At 42.9% G+C, this 19,967-nt stretch overlaps 2 protein-coding genes across 2 annotated transcripts; one reads left to right on the top strand and one right to left on the bottom strand.

Moving 5' to 3' along the window:
- The first annotated feature begins 507 nt into the window (after nucleotides 1-507).
- Nucleotides 508-13,229, top strand: ttbk2b (tau tubulin kinase 2b). The gene is made up of 15 exons (XM_085771575.1): nucleotides 508-839; nucleotides 1,894-2,019; nucleotides 2,163-2,310; nucleotides 3,182-3,255; nucleotides 3,360-3,500; nucleotides 3,602-3,706; nucleotides 4,400-4,465; nucleotides 4,565-4,657; nucleotides 4,772-4,897; nucleotides 4,991-5,148; nucleotides 5,442-5,631; nucleotides 6,372-6,586; nucleotides 7,165-7,639; nucleotides 9,756-10,462; nucleotides 12,626-13,229. Exons 2-15 carry the CDS (start codon nucleotides 1,951-1,953, stop codon nucleotides 13,005-13,007), a joined length of 2,949 nt encoding a protein of 982 aa, XP_085627701.1. The 5' UTR covers nucleotides 508-839; nucleotides 1,894-1,950; the 3' UTR covers nucleotides 13,008-13,229.
- Nucleotides 13,230-17,272: 4,043 nt separating this feature from the next.
- On the bottom strand, nucleotides 17,273-19,014 carry churc1 (churchill domain containing 1). The gene is made up of 4 exons (XM_085770287.1): nucleotides 18,839-19,014; nucleotides 18,113-18,248; nucleotides 17,922-17,992; nucleotides 17,273-17,596 (listed from the first exon to the last, which is right to left on the bottom strand). The coding sequence occupies exons 1-4, from the start codon at nucleotides 18,875-18,877 to the stop codon at nucleotides 17,504-17,506; spliced, it is 339 nt and encodes a 112-aa protein (XP_085626413.1). The 5' UTR covers nucleotides 18,878-19,014; the 3' UTR covers nucleotides 17,273-17,503.
- Nucleotides 19,015-19,967: the final 953 nt, after the last annotated feature.

The following is a 19,967-nucleotide window of genomic DNA, read 5'->3' as shown; positions in this document are numbered from 1 at the left end:
TGAAGTCGGTACTGCTGCTGCTGCTGCTGCTCCTCATCGTCGGTGCAGCGGAGGAGGAGGGAGGATGCGGGAGTTTATGCTGCGTTCAGGACAACTCGGAACTAGGAATCTCTCGAGTTGAAAACTCCGATTTTCCGACTTCAAAGCGTGTCAGAATAACCAAAAACATGGCGGACCGGCCATTCAAAAAACGTTTTTCACGTAAGGCCTAAAAACATTACAAAAGGTACAAATAAAGAGAACGTTTAATGTATTTTGCCATTTATATGTATTTTAATGATTTAATGATGTTTTACCATTGACAGTGTGTTTGTGCACGGGTGCAGCAGATTGTTGTGTGACGTCCGACAACTGATTCTCGAAGAAGTCGGGGGTAGACTTTCCCCGAGTGGGAGAGGTCCAACTTGAGGCGTCGTTCAGTTGCACTTTTTTTTTTCCACAAGTAGGAGGTCGGTCGTAAAAAATCCGAGTTCCGACTGGTCTTCAAACGCAGCACACGTGACGTCACCGCTGCTGAGCCAGAGCACGGGGCGTCTCATCCCATCTCGTCTGTCCGCAGCCAACCAACCGTTAGCATAGCAGGATGCTAGCAGGCTAGTAGCCGGCTAACCGTAGCTAGCGACCCGACCGTTAGTTAGCAGCAGCAGCTATGGTCCGTTACCGTTACTTCACCTCGGATACAAACACAACAACCGCCTCCAATGAGTGAATGAATGAGTGAATGACCTGGCCCTCCTGTCACATCACATCATCACATGGGAGCAGCAGCAGCAGCATCATGGGGGCCGCTTGGATTTCACACCACAACTGTGACCGCACTGGTGCAACAACGAAGCGAGGTGAGAGAGAGAAGGAGGAGGTTACCGTTAGTAAACATGCTATTCAGTTAGCATGTTGCTACACGGGGAACAACAACCACCGCCGCTGCCGCCGCCGCGTTGAACACGGTGCGGCGGTGGTCAACCATGGAGGTTTTAGCTTCGTGACAGCTAATTCAGATTCACCGACGAGCTGGTTGTCCTCCAGATATATATGTATTTACCTGCGATAACCGCTGCGGTTGTGTTTTTGGCACAGAGTCAAAACAAACCACACGATGCTAGTGGCTGCTGCTGCTGTGTGTGTGTTTTTATTTTATTTTTTTAGGGAACACCAGCACCAGCTAGCTATAGGTTAGCATCTTCTACCAGGCTTTTTGGGAGACGTGAGGTGTGGCTAATTATTAACCTTTAAAATGTGTTTGCTCTATCACTATTCCAACTGATCGATTTCCATTGCCATGTTTTCCCATATTCCATGTTGTAAACTGTTTTCCTTACATCTATTGCACGTCTGTCCGTCCCGGGTGAGGGATCCCTCCTCTGTTGCTCACCCTGAGGTTTCTCCAATTCTTCCCCTGATAAAAGGATTTTCTTGGGAGTTTTTCCTCAGTTGAAGTCAGGGTCTAAGGGCAGAGGATGTTGTAATGATGCTATGTAAAGCCCATTGAGACAAACTGTTTGTAAAAAAATGGGCTATACAAATAAAATTGCCTTGCCACTATGCAAGTCCATTGTAAATAAATATATATATATATACATACCGTATATAATTCTTTATTTCAGTCATGTAGTCCATATGACAGTTGAGAAAATTAGAGGACAGATAAAGAATGGGAGGAAGTGCATTGTACAGTATTTAACCATAAGTTACAATTGCCATTAAAAACACATTTTATATGAATATACACAAACCATACAAGTAAGTACATATGAGACAGCATTTACTTAAGAAAGGGTCAACGAGTGCGTTCGAAGCCTGGATGTGAATCGATAGCACATTATGGGGATGATTATATACGTAGAAAACCGAAGTGTGATTTACAACGTGTTCCCCCGTGTTTTTTTATTTCAGTGAGGGTCTCGCGCCACTGATGCCAGGTGCAGGCTGCTGTAGCTGAGAGCACTCAGGATGAGTGGGGCTGGAGAGCACACAGACATCCTGTCAGTGGCAGACGTGGTCAGGGACCGATGGAAAGTGGTGAGTGGTGGTCATCATTTCACTAAAAACTCAGAAAGCTGAATCAAGATCTGTGATTTATCCAACATCTGTGTTTTTTTTGGGGGGGGGGGGGTTGATAATAATAATAATGAATGATCATCCCTCTCTCTTCCTCCCACCAGTCGAGGAAGATAGGTGGAGGTGGGTTCGGGGAGATCTACGAGGTCCTGGATCAGCTGAGCCAGGCCACCGTCGCCCTGAAGGTGGAGTCTGCTCAGCAACCCAAACAGGTGTTGAAGATGGAGGTAGCTGTGCTGAAGAAGCTTCAGGGTGAGTGATGCTGTCGAGCACGTTGGTGACATAGTCAGAGTCAGTAATGTCAGTTATAGGGTATTTTTGGATCCGATTGCAGGCTGTCTGTCAAGAGATATCGTATATCTATAGACTAAAAGCTGGATTGCTGTGACAGTGGATTGTGCTGCAGGAGGCTGCTCCGTCCTTTCCTCTGGAGGTCCTGTCAGCACTATCAGACCATTTACTGCTGGCTGCAGTTGCTATTAAGTGCATCAAATTATCACTGACTTGTGTCAATTTTAGGAAGTCGTTAATGGAATAATAATTTCTTGAATTGTTGAGCCATATGTGAAGTTTTGGGATTTTATCACTTGAACTGATTTGCTATATCAAGAGTTGTTGTTCTTTTGAGCTGAGCAGAACCAACGAGACATGACATAGATAATAACATAGATAAATTAATGGTTTTAATAAACCGTCTTGCATATTGTTTTTCTGTCATCCTTTACTTTATGACCACCATGCTAAAGTTACTAAATTGTCTCTGTTGGGTGTTGAATTAGTCAACACAATCATTTGCTGAATGCTACAGGGACCCTGAATTAAATATGTGGCATTTACTGTATAATGCTGTTTCATTAAGATTAATGCATTTTCTTATCATGCAAGTAGTGTTGGACAGCTGATGCTGAAGTATTCTCATAGTGGTTTTTATATTTCACAAAATCAGTTAATCCATACTATTACAGCTATGATATCACACATGCATATATAACCTAATAATTGTTTATGGAGTGATATCAACAAACATTACTACTGAGAGATGTACAAATATGGGGTATATCTTGTCTGTTATGATCATAAAGGCCGTCTGTAGTGATAAATATGAATGTCCATTTTTTGACAGGCAAAGATCACGTGTGTCGCTTTGTGGGCTGCGGCAGGAACGACCGCTTCAACTACGTGGTGATGGAGCTCCAGGTAGTTTTTTTTGTTGTTGTGGTCAAGTATTTTCTTTGCTTCTGGTGATACCATGTCACTCTGCATCTGCATCATGAATGTGACGTCCTACTTCCTGTTTGAAGGGGAGGAATCTGGCAGATTTGCGCAGAACCATGACCCGTGGCACGTTTTCTGTCTCCACAACCTTGAGACTCGGCAAGCAGATCTTAGAGGCCATTGAAAGCATCCACTCCGTCGGCTTTCTGCACCGTGACATTAAACCAGTAAGTTGAACCCCAAACCGCTTCATGGTTCGTAAATTATTTGTGATTGCCTGTCGGTTCTTTGCTCTTTAAGTTGAACTTGTTTATGTTTCTCCGTCCAGTCTAACTTTGCGATGGGCAGACTAGCCAGTACCTGCAGATGCTGCTATATGCTCGATTTCGGTCTGGCCCGTCAGTTTACCAACTCCAGCCAGGAAGTCCGTCCAGTAAGTACTCTGCGCCAGCTTCCTGCAAGCATTGTTTTAGCTTCTATAGTCAAACATCCTACAAATTCTTATCCCATGAAAAAGCTGTTCCTTGTCGACTGTTAAGATATTTGGCGTTTGACAAAAATGGATCCCAAAAGATAATTTGTTGTGTAAATGTTCCTTTACTTGTTACTCTTTATTTATATTGTGATAAATACTGGCTTTATGGTGATATTATTATATTATTATTATATTTATCTCCTTTTATCTCATTGATTTTATTTTTGTTTTATCTTATTTTATTTTATCTTATTGTGTCCATTGTTTTATTGTGCTTCTGTTGTGTTATTTATTTATTTTTATCTTGCTGTGCAGCACTTTGGAAACCTTGTGTGATGCTATATGAATAAAATTGGATTAGATTGGATTGGATATGCAGATGAACAACTGTCGGCCTGTTAGCTGGAGGGAGTCAGCCACATGATAGGATGTCTTCAAATCCAGAGCACAAAATTCACATTTCACACCATCTTTAACCAACAACGATTCAGTGATTGCAGTCTGACCCTTGAACATTTCTGGTGAACTCAATAACCCTCATGTGACATCAACGTGTAAACATCTAAAAAATAATGAAACACCAAACAGATCTTCTGTACAGGACAAAGAGTTTGTGTTTCAGTGATTCTCTCTCTCCTCCTCATCTCTCAGCCTCGTCCTGTGGCAGGCTTTAGAGGAACTGTGCGATACGCTTCTATCAATGCCCATAAGAATAAGGTGAGTTCGATGCCAAATACATATTCTCATAGCGCAGTGGTGTTTTTTAGTCACTCCCCATGTACTTGCCTCCTCACTCTTGCATGTCTGAATCTGCAGGAAATGGGCCGTCATGACGACCTGTGGTCCCTCTTCTACATGCTGGTTGAATTCATGGTCGGTCAACTTCCCTGGAGGAAAATTAAAGACAAAGTACGTGTCTATATAATACTGTTTACACTGCAGACTTTTTTCATTTACAACATCTGTGTTTCTGTGAGTGTGTACACCACCCAATTTCTTAACTTTGTCTCTCTCTGCTCTCAGGAACAAGTAGGAAATCTTAAAGATACATATGACCACAAACTCATGTTGAAGCACCTCCCCTCAGAGTTCAGTACTTTCCTGGATCACATCTTGACCTTGGACTATTTCACTAAACCCGACTATCAGGTCAGCAATCTCTTGTTTAGCACATTTTGTACACGCTGTTTATTTCTCTCCAGATGTCCTGATCGTTTCTTTTGTTGTTGTTGTTTGCGACAGCTCTTGATGTCAGTGTTTGACAATGCCATGAAGAGTCACAACGTGCTGGAGAATGACCCGTACGACTGGGAGAAATGTGATTCAGAAGACGTGCTGACCATCACTGCCGCCGCAACCACCGCTCAGCAGCTCACTCGCCTCACACCAGCGTACTTGGGGTGCGTACGGCTAAAAGAAAGCTCTATCATTATTAACATATCACTGCTTAGTATTCAGGTTTTCTTGAGACATAAAGTTGCAGTGTCACTTGTGCCGTTCAAACTCCCCTCACATTGGTACTGAACGTGCATTCAGATATATAGCTGCAGCTTTTTTTAGACCGGGAATCTGCACAGTCATGGATCCCTCAGAAATCAACTACTCTAAATTGTGCTGTGGAAACGAACGAGCTGCAGGGTGACCTTCCCTTCCCTTCCCTTCCCCTCCCTCCCCTCCCTTCTCTTCTCCACAGCATGGCCAACGCCTCGGTGCTGCCAGGCGAGCTGCAGCGGGAGAACACCGAGGATGTCCTGCAAGGGGAGCGCCTCAGTGATGCTGACAACTGCCCCCCCATCCTCACCCCGACCACCCCTGGTGGAGATGTATGGGAAGAGATGGACCGCAACCGCAACCATAAACACGCTCCGCAGATGATCAGGAAGGTCAGGGCGATGTAATTTACTGTTCGCTCGGTATATTGTCCTCACCTACTGCTGTAATAATAATAATGATGTGTAGCTGCTTCTCTCGGAGCAGTGGATGTTTAGGGCCTTGTAAAACCCATTTTATTTGTTCCCAAATTCAGTTTTTTCAGTTTTAATTCTTGGGAATTCCATTTTTTACCTTTTACTCTTACTTTACTACCAAAAAGAGTGTGTTTTTAATGTTAATGACTAAAATGTACACAAATTAAATAGAAATTACTTAGTTATTGAGGTAACAAACAAACAACACTTTTCCTCCATACCTTAAGAACAAATACTGCATGGTGCAACATAACACTGCACTATAAGTACTTCAAGTAGACGGTGCCACCCAGATTTGCTTCCCTCTGTGCAATTTTCCCCAGACATATGGTACGTTCCTCTTGCACATGAAAACAGCATTTCAGTCAAATTATGTCAAATTCCACGTTAAAAATAGATTTTGTTTTAATTGGCCAATTCCGCGATTCCATCTGCCATTCCTGCACAAAACTAGCCAAGAGTCATGAATACACCATGATGAAGTTTTTACATTAATTTAGATTTAAGGCTAGAGCCGCTCTGCCTCGAGATATGATAATTGAAAAGACCTCAGTAACCCCTGACCTTTAGTAGAGCGCCATTGGGCTTCACCATGAAATTTGGAGGATACAAAATGCAGCATTTCAGTTTCTGGGCCTCTCATGTGTTTCCCTCAGGTGGTGAGCGAGGATGAGCACAGTCAGAACCAGGGGAACCAGAGCCCCAACACCGGCTCCATGCAGAGCTCTCCCAGACGGGTGCGTTCGGAAACCATGTTCCTGGAACGGGCTGCGCCGCTGCTCCGGAGGATGAGACACAGCCAGAGCTTGGCGTTCGAAAAGAGGCTCGCGCCCGAACCCAAGCCCACCATCGAACGCTTCCTCGAGGCCTAGTCAGTATTTGATACTAGGGATGTCACGATTACTTGTTTTCACAATTAATCGTGGTATTAAACGCCACAATTAATTGATCGTAAAGATTCCTAAATACCGTCACTTTCTGAAAAAGATTATATTGGAACCATATCTAAAGTTGTGCGCCAAAGTAAAGGTAAATGCACAGATACTGGTCCATTTATCTAAAGTAACATTGAATTAGTAGGAATTTAAATGTTAGCGTGTCGTTTGTATTGTGAAAAAAATGATTAGAATAAACATAAACATTTGGTATAGAGGACAATTAATGACATAAATATTTCAAACACTTCCCGCTGGGGATTAATAACTGGTCCTAGAGATTAGTAATGTAATTATATTTGGACTTTATTTGATTTTACACATTCATAGTGTTGTGAAATGTATTGATGCATAATAATCGTGGTAATCGTAACACCGTGATTATTTCTCTGACAATAATCGTACCAAGAAAATCTATAATCGTGACATCCCTATTTGATACTAATCAAAACGAAACAAGACAAAAAAAAGAAAAGAAAAATCTGGTTTTAATGCTCATAATGTTTCCTTTCAGCCTGGGCAAACAGCGGCCAGTCCTTTCCCAGGTGGGAGAGAACTCCATCCCTGAGAGCGGCCGCGGGCAGCAGACGCCCCCCTGCATCGAGGACCACTCGGCCACGGCTACGCCCGACCCCGAAGAGGGCGCGGCGAGCAGCGGCTTCGTGGCTGTGAACCTCAGTCCTGTGCCCCAGGAGGGAGACTCTCAGGAGTGGGTGATGCTGGAGCTGGAGCAAGGCAGCGGCTCCGGAGGAAGCAAACCCCCGGCAGAAGCCCCCCCGGGGCACGAGGACAAGCAGGGAGCGCACACGCCTGCAGAGACTGAAAACCACTCCTCCGAGCCGCAGGATGGCCAGTCCACCGCCGTGCCCAGCAGCCCCGTCCTGTCTCAGATGGCCATGCCCGGCACGTGGCTACTGGGCCACAGGAGGATACCGGGCATGCTGGGACAGATGCCCTCGGTCATCATGGGAAGACCTCAGATGGACCAGGTAGGAGAGACTGTGTGTGCTTTGTTGTATATGAAGTTGGAGCAGCACTGTGAAAAGGAAAACCCTTAACATGTGTCTCATTAGGCAAGGCAAGGCAAGGCAATTTTATTTGTATAGCCCGTTTTTACAAACAGTTTGTCTCAAAGGGCTTTACATGGCATCATAACAACATCCTCTGCCCTTAGACCCTCACATCAACTGAGGAAAAACTCCATGGAAAACCCTTTTGACAGGGAAAAATTGGAGAAACCTCAGGGTGAGCAACAGAGGAGGGATCCCTCACCCAGGACGGGCAGACGTGCAATAGATGTTGTTACAGATGTTGTTATTACACAATCCTCAAAGAAAGTCTTGTGGAAACAGTCTCATAATTTAATAACAGAACATATTGATAGTGATATTTTCACATTTTGCATTTAGTCAGTTCCATCTATTGCCATAATCCCTATTGTCATAGCAGTAGGTTCATTATCCTTAACTGTCAGTGCATGTTGTTGAAATAATCATGTATCATTTTGTAACATTATGACACACGAAGCAAATACTCAGAACTTTTTGCGCTTCTGAAATCACTCCGCCCAGCAGCCGTCTGGAATGTAGTTCCAGCTGCATTTGCCTCGAAAACAACTCCATCTCCCAATGTTACATGATTATTTCATAGTGTGGTGAATGTGCAGGTCACAACTTGTCCACTAGAGTATTTTGGAGTTGTTGGATTGTGTATTTGATGAATTTGATGAGGGAAAGGTGAAAATACAGTGTCCATCCATTGTGTTCGCTGAGCAGGCCACGTCTCTGCCCCGCCGATCTCAAAACAACATGCACCGATTATTAAAGGTAATGAACCTACCTACATAGGTATTATGGTTATAGGAGAACTTGCCAAAATGTTGGACTATCCCTTTAAAGGAGCTGTATGTAAGATTGTGGTCAAAACTGTTGCTGCAGTCAAATTCAAAATACTGCAGCGTGTTGCAGACTGGAGGTTGCCAGATAGCAACACCCTCACCTCTGGCCTGCTCCAGCTTTGCGGCTGTGGCACCCCGAGACTCACTCACACAGTCTCTACGCCACCAGAACCGCTTCCATGCAATGATAGAACAAAATGAAGCGGATAAAGCTGTAAACATGCACTGGGAAAACGGATTACTGTGCAAAAACCTAAAAGGTGTGTGTCCAGGAGAAAATTAGCCACTCGGCATCTGTCCTCAAATTCTTCTTCGCTTTCAGCCGTCTGCATCTTTCAAACAGCAGCTCCTGTGCAGATCCTGGTCTTGTTTCTGCTTTTGTCATAGCGAGTTTCTTTTAATTTTAGTTACGTCAGACATGATACACAACGCCTTTAGCTGCAGCTCAGTGGGAACTGGCAACCGGGACGCCAAAATGCCACTGACTTCGTGATTCGGAGACAGCGGTGGGTGGCGCAACAGGCCAAACACACAAAATCAAATGCGAATATTCTGGCTGTACTATGGTTGTTAGTTAGATCAGTTTTTGAAATGAACATGATTCCTTAGTCTCTGGTGACATTTTGGGTGATTTCACTTGCCATACATTTCTTACATATAGCTCCTTTAAAGGGACAACGAGGAGTTTCTATTCGGTTATAAAAAAGTCTCACGTTAATGTGGATGAATCTCCGCTACCCACACTTGTTAATGGGCCCATTTTCAATAAATATATAGTTCCGTCTCTATCGTTATTTTGTTATTATTAGTGGAGGCGGAAATGCTGGTCGAGCCGACCAGCGTTTCCTTCGTGGCGAATCATGAGAATAACGCAGCCAAATCGCCGTTTATGGTTGGAACTACGACGGTATGTGAACCTCTTTGAACCTCTGACTTTAATTCTTGATGGATGAAAACATGAGTCCGTCTTGCGCCGGTCAAAGAATTTCACGGTGCGCGCGGAGGCTCATAAATGTAGTGTGAAAACACTTTGCTTTTCCAAAACTCCTCGTTGTCCCTTTAAAAGTTTTAGTTACAAAACACATATACAAGTAAATTCCAGTGTTGCTCCCTTTTTCCAAGTTCTTTTTGTTTTGTCCCTGTTAGTTGATAGTTCACTTTATTCATTATTTTATCAACAACGCTAACGACCATCAAACTCCTCTCAGTCCTCTAGCTGTGGGCCACAGTCTCCTGTTCAAGAGAAGAGCGAAGCGATACCGCTGGAGGCGCCGTCCGGTAAACCCGAGGGCGTCCCGGAGGAGATACTGAAGGAAGGAGGGAGGTTGGAGTTAGCTCCCGTGCCAAGTCCCGCAAAAGGCCACGCGGCTCATCTGACCAACGACAGAGACCCAGAGAGTGACTCCGGTCTGCCCGATCGCTCCTCGGAGCCGAACCAGCAGCCCCAGGCCGACGCCGCGGGAGGCGCCATGGAGAGCACCGTCACCGTCTCCTCCTCGCCGCCGCCGCCGCCGGCTTTCCTCCGGCGAAGAGACTCGCCCTCGTCGCCCAGACTGAGCCGAATCCCGGTGCGAGAGCCCGGCGCTCCCCTGGACTCTCCGAGCCGGGACCCCCTCTTAGAGAGGCGCCACCGCTGGAGCAGCCCGGTGCCCGGCTCGCCCACCCACTCGCCCTCGCCGTCGCTGTCCTGTGACAACCTGCCCTGCGCTCTGCCCCGAGACCGCCTCCCCTCGGAGCGCGGGTCCAGGTCCGACTGCGCGGGAGAAGACCCCCTCTCTCTGTCCTCCTCGTCCGGTGGTAAGAGTAAGATCCCACGTCCCGTGAGCGCCACGTTCGTACCAGAGCAGCTCACGAGCAGGTTTCTGCCTCGACCGCCTCCTGGGAAACCGCCGATCCGTCCGTGTGTGGACAACAGGTGGGAGCAGTGTTGATCACACAGTACAGATGTTTTAACAGAAGTGGACGATTAAAGTTGTAATTGTTACGGAGAGCACTACCTCCAGCTGCTGCTTTGTCAGAATATAACAATAAGATCTAACAAAAGATGAACTTATAATGCTGCTGTTTGCAGCCAAACATCCTTAAAGGGATAGTTCAACATTCACCTATTGCCATAATCCCTATAGTCATAGGAGTTGGTTCATTACCTGTAATTATCGGTGCATGTTGTTTTGAGATCAGCGGGGCAGAGACGCGAGCTGCTCAATGAACACAATGGAGGTAAATCGTACATGTCCCCTGTCCCTCATCAAACTCATCAAATACACAATCCAACAACTCCAAAACGCTCTGGTGGACAAGATGTGACCTGCACATTCACTTCACCACACTATGAAATAATCATGTAACATTACGAGTTACGAGTTGTTTTCGAGGGAAATGCAGCCAGAACTACATTCCAGACACGGCTGCTGGGCGGAGTGATTTCAAAAGTGCAAATAGTTCAGAGTATTTGCTCCATGTGTCGTAATGTCTATGCCCCGCGGATCTCAAAACAACATGCACCGATAATTAAAGGTAATGAACCTACTGTTATGACTATAGGGATTATGGCAATAGGTGAATTTGCCAAAAATGTTGAACTATCCCTTTAAGTCAGTCAGTGGGTCAGTGCATATAAATACGAATAAATTGCATTTCCTGCGTCTGTTTTACAAGAATAGCCACCTGAATGCTTTTAATGTGAACTAACAGCAGTAGACAATATTTCATTTAGATAACAGGAGCGGCAGAGAAGTATTCAAAGAATTTAAATATACTGAATTTATATTTAAAATTAAGAACCGTAAATGGTATAAAGTTAACAATTGTAGTGTTAGGGGTGGGCGATATGGCAAAAATATCATATCACGATTTTTTAAAAATAAAATCACGATTTCGATTTTATCACGATCTTAAATTGAAAAAAGAAAAACAGACAGTTTAGGCCAAAGAACCTTTCTGAACAGATTTTAATCTAAATAGTTGCAGTTTTGCCAATATGTGCAAACAACGTAAACATACTAAAAGGTAACAACACTCTGATAAAGCCACTCTTGCAACATAAAAGGTAGCTTTCAGTAAACATTAGGGCTGGGACTCGATTAAAAAAATTAATCGAATTAATTAGAGGCTTTGTAATTAATTAATCGCATTTTAATCGCATATAAATAGTTGAGAACAGTGAGAAGCATTTTTTTTTTCACATGGATTTTAGTATACCATTGAATGACTGAATACATAAGCTTAAGCATTCAAGGTACTTAATCAAGACCAACAGACTAGGGATGCAAATTATCGATTAATTCATTAATCGATATTTGATACATACAGATTAAATGGTCTTTCCTTCCAATACACTATGATGATTACTGTAGTATTTAACTAGGCTACTTAAATCACAGTAGCATAAACTGATTTATTGAACTCAGCCTGATGTAAACATTAATAAAACTCAGTAACCAATCACACAGGCAGCTCCATGTTGTCCCTGTGTGATGTTCAGGGACAGTCAGGACAGTTAGCGTGCACCCGTGTCTGTGTATCTATGTGCAGGCAGAGATCAGAGATGGTGTTTTAAATAACCATGCTAGCGTTTCACCAGCTCTCATCTCTGCCAGTCAGCCTCTCAAACTGCCGACTCTCTCGCGTGCGGGCGCACCGCACGTAGACACACGTGAGAAAAAAAAAAAAAAAATGCTAATAAGTGCGATTAAAATGCGTTAATTTCTGTGTAATTAATTAATCGTAATTAATGCGTTAAAGTCCCGACCCTAGTAAACATGAAAGTAAAATATCAATGAAGACATTACTGTTTGTTTTATTCAACAGTCATTTTAACAGGATTTAAGTATATCAAACCACTAAATAGCTGATTGAAAAGGGTCAAATAAAAATGTCAACTAAAGTAACTGTAGTTGAATGTGCCCTAGACGATCTTACGATCTCTGCACTTTGGCAGATCGTCTACACGCTCTAATCCTTCACGATCTAAAGTCGTCATATCGCCCACCCCTATGTAGTGTTTCTCTACAGGAGAATGAAAGCTAAATCATGGTACAGAACGTGTTAGTTAAGTGTTTTCTGTTCTTCCCTCCAGACGGCGGAGGTTAAGAGTGCGCGCCAGCAGCACAAGTGACGCGGACTTCCTGGCCAGCCTGACCCAGCTGATGCAGGACCGCAGCGGGATGCTCTTCAGCCCCCCTCCCCGCCCTCGCAGCTCCTCCTCCACCCTGCAGCGCTCCCTCAGCTCCTCCCCCTCCCGCCAGGAGTTCCGCGACGGCGGGGCGCTGCAGGGACGTAGCCGCTCCCCCTCCAGCTTCTCCGGGTCGCCGCCGCCTCGCCACGCTCACCCGCAAGACGGCTGCGGCTCCTTCTCCTCCGGTGGCGGCGGCGGCGGGGGGCAGGGCCAGTGGGGCCACAGCTCCAGGGGCCGGGGCCTGATCTACGAGGGGAAAAGCTGCGGGAAAATGAAACGATGACTCTATATTTGACACTAAAAAGACTGATCCGGATCGTGCAACTGTAGCAAAAAGGCTGTCTCACATCCAGTCCCTGATAGCATGTGTAAATATTGGTATTTACTCAAGGGAATGTACTGTATCTAATGTAAAATGTATGATAAATTGTATTTATTTATTTATTCATTTGTTGGATGTGTCTCTAAAAATACTTGACGATGTTGCTTGATAACCTGCAGTTGGGAAGAAAAAAGGCGGGGAAAGCTTGAGATTGCCAACTCTTACCTCTCATTTCACTCCTCTCTGAACACTCCATATAGGCCTACTAGGAGACCAAAAAGATTATGTTTAATACTTGAGGGATGTAAAATTTGACGCTTACTGTAGATATGTACCATTAGGAAAAATACAAATACACTAATAGAAACCATGTACTTGACAGTAGAAAAACACTAATAGCAAATAACACCACGACGAGTATACTGACATCAGCATTCATGTACAGAACCAGGGCATGCAGTCCCCTCTTGACCTCACTCCTGTAAAACTGAGATCAGCTATAGTATGTTACAGCGACAATGAAATGCTCATCTCTGGCATATCACAGTGTAGTAGTGTGCTTTTACTTTGCTAGAAAATATTTGTCATGCAGAAGACATCGGCATATTAGAATGTAAATGTAAGCGCACTCATACTTCAGTATTGTACAAGTGCATGAGTGTCATTGCAAATTGATTTTTATTTTTATTTTTATTCATTTGTACGATGAGTTCGAACATATGTATTTTTATTGAACTGCTTCTGTTTAAAATACATCATAATGTAGACCATCAACAATGCAGTGTGTATTTTTTTTATTTCTCATTAAAGTGACAAGAAACACAATCTTATATATATATATATAAAAAACTGAACCATTTCATCATTGTAGTTTTATTTTACCACAATTTTGAAAACACTACAAAACAACAGTGAATAAAAACCAGATCTGAAAAATATTTTTTCCTGCTTACACATGACGTTTTCATTATGATTAAAGGTTTAGTTCTTCTACATTTACCTCACTCACTCGGGTTCTCTGTGTGTTTTCCAGCAATCCAAACACAACTGAATTGAATTGAATTGAATTTGTGGCACTCTCATCAAAGGAAACTTGTCATTTAACAAAGCAAAGAGTGGAAATGTCTTTGTCTGTGTCCAGAAACACTTACCTCTGGATGATCCACACACATCACTCTTGTTTTCAATGCAACTGCGACTCCCTGCAGAAGACAATAAGTGCCAAGCTAAGCAGCGCTGTCACTGATCACACACACGAAAGCTTCAAAGATTCAAACTGCCTCAGTCTGTGACACATCCCCAGCGGACGTCGTCTTGTCAAATTCTGTTGAAACAGCTGTTTTCACTGACGGACGTCACTGTAAACTCGAGGGAGGGAGGGAGGGAGGGAGGGAGAGAGAGAGAGATTGAGGCTGAAACCAATGAGCTGGAGAATCGTTGGAGAGGAACAGATGAAAACAGCCTGAAATGAAAACTTCCTCCATCTGATGTGGTCACTGAGGCTTCGAACATGGAGGAAGACTAAACCAGCTGTTTAGCAGCTGTGACAGAAAGTTGAGGAATGTGTAAACATGGCTGAACCAAACACAGATGGAAACTCGACAGGGATAAACTTTTTTTTTTTTCAAACATTAACAAGGTTTATCAGTGTTTCTACGTATGAGTCACAGGGTGTATTAAATGTGACCAGATGCTGACACAAACAATGTCACTAACACGTTAAATTGGATCCGTTTTTTAAGTTTGTTGTGTTGTTGAAGAATGTTGTTGTGTATGTGTAGATGTTAAATCACAGTTTTTTGCACAGCACGTAAAAGATTTCTCGTTGAGTTTGGTTCAACCTCAAAGAGGAGGCTTTAAAGTGTTAAAGGGATAGTAGCATTTTTTTTAAAGTGGGGTTGTATGATCTACAAATAGCCCCTAAGTACTTTAATTGCAGTAGAAGACTCTCTGCACTCCTCCCGTTAGCAACGCCAGCCCATAATAGCCCTACCCAGAGATTTACAACATACATTGTTGTGAATGGACCCAAAGAAACGGCCTATTTTCACGGCCTAAAAGAGGTTTTACCTGAAAAAGAAATACACAGTTCCATTATTCGCTATAATATAATTTTTTCCAGCCCTTCAAAGTGCAGGAAAAACACAGTTTTTATTTGGACCTAACCAACTGTTGATCGGTGGGCGCTAACCCTGGGCGGAGGGATACGTGAGTTGGTTAGCTCCAAATAAAAACTGCGTTTTCCCTGCACTTTGAGGGGCTGGAAAAAATTATATTATAGCGAACAATGGAACTGTGTATTTTTTTTCACGTAAAACCTCTTTTAGGCCGTGAAAATAGGCCGTTTCTTTGGGTCTGTTCACAACACTGTATAGCCGTGTTTCCACTGCAGGAGTTCCTGGTATAGGGAGGGGGTAGGAACTTCTACAGGAACCGTCCTCTCACTCGGCCCTCTCGGTGGCCGTGTTTCCACTGCAGAGTCCGACCCCTCGGCGACATCATGAGTTTCGATCGCCGCTTAATCGCTGTGCGACAGTTTCGACCGTGACGTCACCCAGGCAGGTCACAAACAAAAATCATAACAACAACGAAGAAGGATGGAAGGAGCTGAGGTGGTAGCCGCGTTTCTGGTTTGTGTGTTTGTGCACATGGCGGCTGATTGTAATCCTGCTTGAGTTTTTTTTTTTTTTTTTTTTTACTTTTCACGGCGTTGTTTTGCGGCGTGATGGATCCCTAGTGTGTCGAGGTGCGCTGATATTTTCATTTCGCCGCGATGACTCAAACCCCCTCTGAATCTCCTCGGTGCCATAGACTACAATCAATGTCTGCACCTCGTCGTCGGTCCATTTGTCGTACGTCTTCCTGCTGTTTTCTTGTTGTTTACAGCGGTGTCTGCTAGGCTACTGCTCCCCTTCTGCTCCCCCTTTTAAAATGCCGGTTGGTTGTTTTGGTGCTTTCTGGTAGCGTCAGAGCCTGCTCTAGCTTTAGCCAATCAGTGCCGGGTTAACCTCGAGCCCCACCCAGGAGCTTTTCAGGGCCGAACGGAGTACCTACCCTGGAGTAGGTACTCCGTTGGCCCCTGTAAAAGTTCCTGTAAATGGCCCTGTGGGGGAGGTTCCTGCAGTGGAAACACGCACCAACGGGGCTGGCCCCGTAAAATTACCCCGAAGTTCCTGCAGTGGAAACGCGCCTTATGTTGTAAATCTCTGGTCAGGGCTATGGGCTGGCGTTGCTAACGGGAGGAGTGCAGAGAGTCTTCTACTGCAATTAAAGTGCTTAGGGGCTATCCATAGATCATACAACCCCACTTTAAAAAAATGCTACTATCCCTTTAAAGGTTATTTTTAACCTTGTGGTGAGATTGTTTTTGTCCACTGTCGTTTCCAGAGTCTAGAGTGAACAAAGTGCAGCAACGTCTCGGGACTCACATAGCTGGACGTAATGAAAACACACCAAACTGTTTGGTGGCGATGAGCCAGGCTATTTTGGAGCATTATATTTTGGGAAAATAAAATAACCAATGACCTTATGAGTTGATGAATGTTGTTTTGGGGTTTTTTTTAAAGCAGAAGTAAGCAATATTTTTGTGTTAATATAAGTCTTAAATAGTTATATCTTCCGACAGCAATCACTTACATAGAGTGTTTGGACCGAAACACAGGTCTGTCAGTCACTCTGCTCTGCTCTGAGCCGAGGAGAAAACTTTTCTCGTATCCTACAAGTTTTATCCAATGAGGAGAGAGAACGGCATGAAGGGCTGTGTGTGCAGCCAAGGGACGCGCCTGAATGTGGTGACGTAGGGACGAGGACCAATAGATCCATGACGAGGGCGGGGGCTGCTAACTCCATTGGCTGACAAGACGTTATGCTGCGTTCAAGGCAACTCGTATTTCGTGTTTTTCCGACCTGTGAAGTCGTACCAGTTCGATCTGGTACGACTTCACGGGTCGGAAGTTACGAGTGGCCGTTATAGTGACTTTCACAGGTAAAACAGGTCAGAAAAACACGAGTGGGTTGCCTGGAACGCTACAAAGTCGTAAGTTGTGACTTGAAGCTGTAATTTACGGTTTCAAAAGCCTGCCTGGAACGCAGCATTAGCCAAAACGACCGGATCGCTTACTTCTGCTTTAAAAGAAAATATATAACCATTTGTGAATATATCATTTTTGTAGCTGAATTATTGCTTCTCTAATTTTTTTTTTATAACATCAAGGGAAACTCTTAAGTGGTGAAAAACAATGTTTATTTACAGTTTACAGTCAGTAGACAAACATAATATTTGTATCTGTCATTAAAAAGTCACGTTTTCTGCTCAAGTTGCTTTAAGAATACAGGAGTTCATGATTTATCCAGGAACTATATGAAGAAGAGTATGCATAAATTTCTGCAGGGACGATAAAAACTGGTTGTAACGCCGCACGTCTACGGTGGCGTTGGCGGCCGACGACCCCGCAGGTCTAGAAGAGAGGAGCGGACTGTCTCGGGTCGTCTGGTAACACACTGATGGAGTCCTCTGCCTTTCCACACAGCATACAGAGCATCGTGTACTCCTGGAAAACACAATACACATATGAAAGGTTTATACAGTGGCAACGGCCGAGCACGAATTGTGTGTTGTGTGTCTGGGTGCCACTTTTACTGTTAGATTTATCTTAATTTTATTTTAATTTTGCACTATATCTGAGCCCTGTTTGAACTGAGTGCTATATTTTCATTGTACATACATTCTTTTCTGGGGTATGACAATAAAAGACACTTTGAATACTGTTGTATTGTAACAGATAACTCTAACAAGTCCAGCCATTGTAAAATCTATAATATTATTCTCACAAAGAAAATCTTATGGAAGATAACTTGCTGGACAACTTTATTTACCTGGTATTCATCAACGACGGAGAAAGTATATTCATGTCTGGCAACGACATGGTCACAGTTTTTACAAACATCTGGAAGGAAAAATGAACATCAGTCATATACAGTATTTAGTGCTGTTATTATACTGTTACAAAAAAGTCAAATCAGTGCTGTAATCCACTAGTTTCCTTCTCTGGCTGGAGTTAACATACGGTCATATGTGACAATCTCCTCTCCATCATCATCCTCTGTGGCTTTATTACTGATCAACACAAAGTCTCTCTGATGGCAGCTGGCACAGCCCAGGTAGTTCATCAGGTAAGAGCCGTTCTCCAGACAGGTGTTCCCCTGCACAGGAGAGATGTATGCATGTTAGAATAAAACAAAAAAAATAAACACATGCAGTTCAGTTCAGTTCAGTTCAGTTCAATAAAATATAAACTCAAACAGCTTCAGTCCAAACTGGGCTCAGTAGACATCATGAATGGAAGAGGGTTTTATTACAGGACAACATTTAGATTTGGTGTTGTTTTGGGTTTACATCTGATTGGAGGTGCTATGAAAACAAAAATACCTTTCCTTTTCTCCTAACCCTAAGATAGAAACTATTTACACACATATACAAAATCATCATCCAGATCATTAGCCTACTATTTAATATTCTTTTTCAAATACATCCTCATCTTCATGTAATACAGTCACTGTCAGTGTATGTTGGTTAACCTGAGCCCAGACAACTGTATCATTATTAGTTACACATTTACTAGAATAGAATAGAATAGAATAGAATAGAATAGAATAGAAAAGAATAGAAAAGAAACTTTAAACGTTAAACAAGACCTAAAGGGGGAAAAAAATGCAGAGAGAAAAAGTAGCATCGCATTAGCATCAGTTCGCCCAAAGCAGCAACAGAAAGTCTGTGAGCGGCCACAACTCACCCGGTCCGGGTACTCTTTGTGTACACATCCATTGCACATTTTGACTCGTAACTTTTATTTTAAGTTAGTAAACGACCACAAACAGCGATCAAACCGCTACGTATTATGATTTTCTTCTTCCTACTACAGCCTCTACTTCCGCACGGAACGGTGGCCCGTGTGGCTCATTAGAGCTGCAGAACATCCGCACTTCCAACAGCATCTGGACACAGAGCATCTTTCTGGGTTTCAGGCTCTCAAACCCAGAAAAAAAACTCAGCAATGCCTGCTTTAGACTACAATAGTATTAGTATAACTTTCTGGCGTTATATTAAAAGAATTGGACTTAGTGATACATGTTTTTCAAATCTTTAATAGCCAAATTCTTTATTCATAAAGCCAAATATATAAAGATCCCACCCGTCTTAAAATCAATTTCAACTTTCAGCTAAAATTTATGGAGAGCAAACTTGCCAAAAAGTGTTCAATGATCTGACAAATTAAGCGTAAGTCTAAAAGTCAACCTTTTAAATCTATTTTTGCTTTACTTTAAGTGTATGTAGCCTACTACTTTTTTTTGACTGTTTATTTGACGTTTGTTTATTATACCTTATGTTTTGTATTTATTTTTGAATCAAGGTTTCATGTTCTTGTTGAAGTTTTAGCACAAGTGTACTATTTTTTTTTTTTTTAATTTTGTTTTTACAAGTGTACTCTTTGGTTACTTTACTGGTTTGTATATTAATTTGTTTGCAATAAAGTAAAGGAAAGAAGAAAAAACCTTGCGTCGCCCATCCATGAATGGATGTATTATTATTATTTTTTTTTTTTCTTTGATCAGTGCGCTCAGTTCGTCTCTTTTTTTATTTTTTTATTAGAAACTTTATTAAGTCAGCACCAACAGAACATCGCCAGGGGGTTTCAATACAGACAATACAATGCAGAGACAAGCTTTCATACAAAAACATAGTAAAGTGTACATAAATTCAAAGTTTTTATAGCTTTCATGTTGATGGATTTTTTTAATAGATTTAATGTATTGTTTGGCTTAATTTTCAAAAATAAGAAAAAGTGGTTTTTGATTAGTGTAACGACATTTATGAATGTGCCATTTGGCTAATTGTATAATAAGATTGATGATATAGTATTG

This window comes from Trachurus japonicus, chromosome 24, assembly GCF_045865225.1.
Source record: "Trachurus japonicus isolate A0001 chromosome 24, Traja_1.0".
NCBI lineage: Eukaryota > Metazoa > Chordata > Actinopteri > Carangiformes > Carangidae > Trachurus > Trachurus japonicus.
This window is presented reverse-complemented; position numbering and strand designations above follow the sequence as displayed.